Source organism: Malaclemys terrapin, chromosome 12, assembly GCF_027887155.1.
Source record: "Malaclemys terrapin pileata isolate rMalTer1 chromosome 12, rMalTer1.hap1, whole genome shotgun sequence".
NCBI lineage: Eukaryota > Metazoa > Chordata > Testudines > Emydidae > Malaclemys > Malaclemys terrapin.
The window spans coordinates 44,135,073-44,142,193 of NC_071516.1; the positions used below are offsets into that span (position 1 = coordinate 44,135,073).

Sequence of the window (7,121 nt, forward strand, 5' to 3'; positions counted from 1 at the left end):
GAGGAATTTCCAAATCTAAGGTAATTACCCCGATCCAGCCCCAGCGCAGGGGGCTGGCTGGCTCAGGGAGGCGGGAAAGGGACACAGCCCTGGGGAGCCCCCTCAGCAAGACCCCACTCTCAGCTCTGCCCTAGATGGAGCCGGATCCATGCCATCATGATTGGGGCCAAAACATTGATCCAAATCCCTTTAATTGACTCAGTAAATGACAAGGTTGCTCTGCCCCTGCCACCATGTTTCCTAATGGTGCCACCCATTCAACAGGAAGCCAATCAGTGTCCTCCGCTTCACCTTCTATGTTCCAGGAGGCGGGACTTTGAGAGTAGGTAGGAGTCGGCCAATGAGGGCCCTCACTTCCATCCTCAGCATGCCTGGGGACGAGGCAGTCTTCCAGCCAATGAGGACTCTCCATTTCATCCTCAACGTTCCAAGGGGCAGGGGCTCTGCCAGAGTGCTCTTTGTTTCATCTCAAAGGGGTGGGGCTTTGGGGGAGAGAGGGCCCAGCAATTGGCTGAAGCCTTTCAGCCACTTGCAGTCAACCCTCATCATGGCTGCCCTCTCTCATTGGCTGCGCAGGCGCTTGCTCCTTCTGGCGGCCATATTGTTGCTCCTCCTCTTATGGCTGAGCCGAACGCCAGTGTCCATGGCATGTGACCCATCTGGGCACAGCCGTGTGGAGCGTCTCCTCATGGGATCCCATCTCACTGTCTCCCAAGTTGGGGAGAGGGCTCTGCTGTGGGGCCCCACTTGGTCCCTCAGGGCAGGGACAGAGCCAACAGGTCCCTCAGGACTGGAGAGATGGAGTTTCGATGCCAGCAGAGAGGAAAAAATGGACAGTTCTTCATCATCTTCCTCATCATCATCATGTTTCCCAGCATCCTCCATGCCCTCTGGGGGAAATTCTGAGCTGGCAATTGTGACCATCTTGGAAGGGCCATCACCCATGGCTGAACTGGCCTCTCCCGCCTCCTTTCCATCATCCCTTGAACTGGTCCCATTGCCACAGCCCCTGGTAGCTCCTGCCTCACATTGTTCTGGATCTCCAGGTCCGGCCATGGTTCTGACTCCATTGCCTTCACTGTTGCCACCATCTAGGAGGTGAGGCTGTCTTGACCCCATCTCTATTGCAAATCTCCATTCTGGCTCTGCTCGGCAACTGGAGTCAGCCTCTAAAGCTGCCCGGGCCTGAGTAGGTCCCTTCAGGCCACTCAGGCCAAGGGGAGGTGGGTCAGGACGTTGGCCTTGAACGTTGGACACTGGTGGCAATTCACCCTCCCCTCGCCCGTCAGCACCCAGAGGGCGAGCAAAGAGGCTTAAGGGCTGCCCATTGGCCCTGCTGAGTAGTAACACTGTAGGGTGGTCACCACCCACCCTAGACTCCAGTTTGGTTGGTTGACCTGCTTGACTGCCATCTCGTTCTCCAGGCCTAGTGGGAGTTGACGCTGGGCTTCCTTCTCTTTTCAGGTTGTTCCCACTCAACTTCATGCTCCCAGGCTGGAGATCACGCTCTCTCAGGGTGGCTTCACTCCAATCAGCCTCCTCCTTGTTTTGACCTCTGACCTTCCCTTCTAGGCCACCGTCTTGTTTTCCATGTCCATTGAAAGTTGACTCTAGAGCTCTTTGTTCCATCAGGTTGTCCCTGTGTGACCTCACGATATTGGCTTGGCCTGTGGCACTTGGGATGTCTCCCAGTGGTTCCCATCCAGCCTGGGGTTGGCCTTTGACCGTCTCTCCTTGGCAGCCATCTTGTTGTCCATGTCCATTGAGACCTGACTCTAGAGCTCCAGCTTCCACCAGGTTGTCTCCTTGGCAACAACACTTTGTTCCCATTGGGGCATCTCTTAGTCCTTCCCCATCAGCATTGGCTTCAGATTGACTTTTGACCTTCCCTTCTTGGCCACCATCTTGTTTTTTGTACCCGCTGGGAGTTGACGCATGGTTTGCCGGTCCTACCAAATTGTCCCCTTGTGATCTGACACTCCAGGCCTGGCTGCCAGGTTGTATTGTGCCCAGGGTAACTGCTGATCCTTCCCTTCGGCCTCTATCCTGGCCCTGCCCCTGAGGCTGCTGGGACACCCTCTCAACTCGACTCCTCAGTGAGGCTAATAGTCTCCCTTCACCGCCACATTTGCGAGGGGACAGACATCTTAGAGCTGCTGCATCTCCTGGCTGCCATTGGCGTGGCTGCGATGGCCGCACAGGTGTGGGGGTTGGCACCTCTGGTCGCTCTGCCCCCAGAGCCCTGCCCTTGGCCCCGCTGCCCCTGGGGGGTGAGGCTCCACTCATGGCCTGCCGACGGCTGGCCGGTCCCTTTTGGCTGCTGCCTTCATCCTCCTCTTCGGACTGGGAGGGGGTGGAGTCCGAATGGGGGGCTGGGCACGCCAGGGGGCTGAGCTCGTCCTCCGAGAGGGCTAGGAGACGTTTCTCAACCAGCTGTGGGGAGAGAGGAAAGGCGGTCACTGTGGGGGGTGGTTTCTGTGTAAAGGGGGCAGAGAGACAACTACTCTCCTTGGGTCTAGCTCCCCCTCAGTGGCCGTGTGGGGTGGTACCTGGCTTGGGGTGAGTCCCAGCTCTTGCTCCAGCTCCTCGCTGAGATCCAGGGGGTCGCATCTCTTCTCTGGAGAGAGCAGCTGGGCCAGGAACTGGGGGTGGATCACGGCTTCCACCTGCCGGGCCAAGGGGCGGGGGAAGCGGGGTGAGAGCGAGGCCCTGGTGCGGTGCTGCCAACCTGGATGCCTGGGTCCCATCTCCTGTCCTGGTCTCCCCCTCCCCCGCGGGTATGGAGCTATGGGTCCCCCTTGGGATGAGCACCTTACACTGCCAACCTGGACACCTGGGTTCCATCTCCTCTCCTGGTCTTTCCCCATGTGGGCTGGGGAATATGGGGCACCTTGAGGGTGAGCACCTGGCACTACCATCCTGGACACCTCTACCCACAGGGGCTGGGAGCTATGCGGCCCTGCCCTGCCATCCTGGACACTTGGGTCCCATCCCCGTCCCAGTCTTTGCCCCCTGGATGCTGGGAGCTGAGGGCCCCATGGGTGGGATGTGGCGCCCCCCCGCGGGAGACACTCACCTTGCAGACGAAGCTCTCGTCCTCACAGAGCTGCTCAACGTACTGCAGTAGTGCGGGGTCTGGGAGTGTCCCCTGTGCCTGGCTCTGGGGCTCGCCGCGCCCGCCAGCCTCCTCCTCCCAGCTGGGCCGCAGCCCCTCCATGATCTCAGTGTACTGCCGCACGGCCTCAGGCGGGATCTCCCGTGGCTCCCCTGGGGCCACCGGGCCAGGCAGGTGACGCTGACGGCGCCTGGGCTGGCGCCCCTTAGATGCCGCCTTTTTGGGGATATACACTGCCAGGGAAAGGGAGAGCGCCATGCAGGGACTGTGGGGATGTCCACTCAGGAACCCCACCCAGTGACCGAGCACCCTGTATCCCCAGGGATGCCCCCACCCAGCACCCAGAGTCCTTGGGATCCTCCACTCAGCACCCAATGCCCCCTGGTGGAGGGATGTAACGTTGCCAGTGACCTCCACCCAGCCAAAAAGAACACTCAGTGGCACCAGGTTATAGGGAAAAAATGTACAAAGTTCTGGGTCTGTGCAAAAATATCCTGTGCGAAAGTGCTGGATATATGCAAATGTTCTAAGTATGTGCAAAAACTGTGCAAAAGTGCTGGGTATGAACAAAAAAAAAAACATGCAAAGGTGCTAGGTCCATGCAAAAAAAAAAAAACCCATGCAAAAGTGCTGGGTATGTGCAAGAACTGTGTAAAGTTCTAGGTACATGCAAAAATGTAGAAAGGTTCTAAGTATGTGTAAAAAATGGGCAAACACGCTAGGTATGTGCAAAAACTGCAAAGCTTCTAGGTCAGAGGTGGGGAAACTACGGCCCGCGGGCCCATCCTGCCCGGCCCTTGAGCTCCCAGACAGGGAGACTAGTCCCTGGCCCCTCCCCTGCTGTCCCTCCACCCCTGCAGCCTCAGCTCCCCGTGCCGCCAGCGCTCTGGGTAGCGGGGCTGCGAGCTCCTGTCAGGCAGCGCGGCGGCGTGGCTGGCTGCAGCTGGGCAGCGCGGCTGCCAGTCCTGGTGCTCTGAGCGGCATGGTAAGGGGGTGGGGAGCGGGGTGGTTGGATAAGGAGCAGGAGGTCCCGGGGGGCAGTCAGGGGACAGGTAGCAAGGGGTGGTTGGATGGGGCGGAGATTCGAGGGGCGGTCAGGGGACAGGGAGCAGGGGACAGATGGATAGGCGTGGGAGTCCTGGGGGGCCTGTCAGGGGGCGAGGGTATGGCTAGGGGTCGGGGGAGTAAGGAGACAGGAAGCAGGTGGGGTTGGATAGGAAGTGGGATCCCGGGGGGAGGGTGGTTAGGGGCGGGGGTTCCCGGGAGGGGGCAGTCAGGGGACAAGGAGCGAGGGGACTGGATCGGTCAGGGGTTCTGAGGGGGGCAATCAGGGAGTAGGAAGTGGGAGGGGGCAGATAGGGGGCAGGGGCCAGGCTGTTTGGGGAGGCACAGCCTTCCCTACCCAGCCCTCCGTACAGTTTCAGAACCCCAATGTGGCCCTCAGGCCAAAAAGTTTGCCCACCCCTATTCTAGGTAGATGTGAAAAGTGCAAAGGTTCTAGGTACTGTAAAAGGTGCAAAGGTTCTAGGTATGTGCAAAAACTGGGCAAAAGGGTATGTGCAAAACATGCAAAGATTTTAGATGCATAAGTGCTGTGTATGTGCAAAGGTTCTAGGTATTGGAAAAGTACAAAATTGCTGGGAGTGTGCAAAAGTCTAGTTACATACAAAAACTGCAAAAATGCTGGGTATGTGCAAAAAAGAGAGGAAGTTCTAGGCACGTGCAAAAATCATGCAAAAGTGCTGGGTATGCACAAAATAACCCAGGCCAAGTTGCTAGGTACTTGCAAAAAACTGTGCACAGGTGCTCTGCACGTGCAAACATTCTAGGTATGTGCAAAAGCCAAAGGTGCTGGGTGTGTGCAAAAACCATGCCAAAGTGAAAGGCTTGTGCAAAAAATAATAATAATCAGGGTATGTGGGGGGAACCCTGCAGTCAGTCAGTGACTATCTCCTGTCACCTGTGAAGGAGGGGTTTCCCTCCACCCCAGGGTATTGTGGGGGTTTAGGAGGAAGGTACCTTGCTGCTGGCCAACATCGAGGGCTGGCGGGCCGGAAAGCTTGGGAGGGTCGGTGGTTGGGGGTTGGAATTGGGAGCTACTCAGGAGCTTCATTTTCTGGATCTGCAGCTCCTCTTCGGCCTCGAACTCCATGAACCTGAGGAAGAGGAGGAGGGTTGGGCTTAGAGCGGGGGCGACATCCCCAGGATCTCCAGCGCAGTACTTGGGCGGCAGGATGCCCAGGGCCAGCCCCACGGGGCAACACTCACTTCTCAGCCATCTCGTAGAAGATCATGCGCTCGAAGTTGCTGCTGCGCTCCCATTCCTGCACGGCACGTGGCACCCCCTCCTCCAGAGCCAGCTCGGGGCGCAGGCGGGTCAGCGACCGCAAGACAGGGCTGTGGGGGAGCCTGGGTCAGCGCCGGAGGGAGCTCCACACTCCCAACCCTCAGCCCCCTGCTAGCCCCGCCCTGGGCTTCCCCTGCAGCTCTTCCGATGCCCCTCACTCCCGACCTGCAGTCCCCTACTAGCCCAGCCCTGGGATTCCCCCCCACTCCAGCTGTGCCAGTGCCCCTCACTCCCAACTGCAGCCCCCTGCTGTCCCCGCCGGAGTCTCTCCAGGCTCTCACATGAAGAAGCAGGCCAGCGCCTCGGCGTCGGGCGTGCCCGGGAAGTGCTGCCTAGCCAGGGCTTTGTAGCACTGCCAGCGCCGATAGTTTTCGTAGACACCCTTGGAGGTGCAGGAGGCGGAGGGGTCGCTGGTGGGGGGTGCCCGGGCTGGAGGGGTTTCCCTGGGCCCTGGTTCCTCACTGGCTTTGCTCAGCAGGATGGTCCTTATCCCGGCGGCCAGCTGGAGCCGGACAGGGGCCCCGTCCCGCCGCGGGGGGGGCCAGCCCGCCGGCGCCCCCGTTAGGATGATGGTCTGTGCCCGGGGCGGCTCCTGGGCCCCCTCCGGCTTCAGCTTGACAATGAGCTTGCCCCCGGGGACGTCGGGTGAGGTCAGGAGCAGGGCAGCACCAGGGAAGCTAGGCAGCAGGAGAGGAGGCAGCAGGGGGCCCTGGCGGGGCTGGGAGGTCATGGCAAGGAGGGGTGAGAGGGTTGGAGAGCATGAGGGGGGAGGGAAAGGGGAGGCCGTTCTCTGCAGAGGGTATCGGCAGCACCCGCCGAAGAGCAAGGGCTGCTGGGAAACTCACGCCCCAATCTGGCCCTGGCACCACCCCCCACCCTCGCCCCCCAGCTGCCAGGTTGAATCAAAACAAATCTGGAACCTGGAGATGTCGGGAGTTCTGATGGGGGGGGGGCATTCAGAGCCTGATCCTAAGGTTCTCTTTCCCCAGCTCTGCCACTGCCCCTCAATCCTGACCCGCAGCCCCCTCCTACCAGACCTGGGTTCCCCATCCCCCAGCTGTTCTGGTGCCCCTCAATCCCGACTCATCGTCGCCTGGTTTGCTCCTGTGGCTTTGGGGTAAACATTAGAGAAACCAGGACACCCCGCAAAAAACTGTACCCAGCTGCCAGGCTTTCAGTGTGACCCCTGATACTAAGGAAAGGAGCCGCATGGACATGACTTTTGCTCATACCCAGGCCATAAGGAACCATTGTGATAATCTGTATTAGGGTAACTCAGAAAAGGTCCAGTCGGACCTATTTAAGGACACGCTGGGGCCCAACAGATTTCACAGACCAAGGTGCTGACACTTTGATGCATCTCTTTGCTAAAAGGCAGTTTTTTGCCTGTGCAGAACATTCAGGGAGTCAGTCACCAAAGATCTAAAAATGGAGAAGACTGAAAGTTTAGTAGGGAGCTAGTACCTGCATAAGAACGGCTTGAATGCACAGGACATCCATGAGAATGGGGTGGGGGTGGGGGGGATGCTGGGAGATGGTGCTACTGTAAACAATGGGGCTGCTGAATTTAAGCAAGGGCGGATCAGCACAGAGGATGAGCCAAGGTCAGGCCCTCCCAGAGATGCCACTACACCAGAAGGAAAGAAGATCAACAGTCAG

General features: G+C 58.9%; 1 protein-coding gene across 1 annotated transcript; it reads right to left on the reverse strand.

Moving 5' to 3' along the window:
* Nucleotides 1-561: 561 nt before the first annotated feature.
* NUTM1 (NUT midline carcinoma family member 1) lies at nucleotides 562-6,192 on the reverse strand. Its single transcript, XM_054045184.1, has 6 exons — nucleotides 5,744-6,192; nucleotides 5,384-5,512; nucleotides 5,135-5,271; nucleotides 3,077-3,348; nucleotides 2,550-2,666; nucleotides 562-2,433 (listed from the first exon to the last, which is right to left on the reverse strand). Exons 1-6 carry the CDS (start codon nucleotides 6,190-6,192, stop codon nucleotides 562-564), a joined length of 2,976 nt encoding a protein of 991 aa, XP_053901159.1.
* Nucleotides 6,193-7,121: the final 929 nt, after the last annotated feature.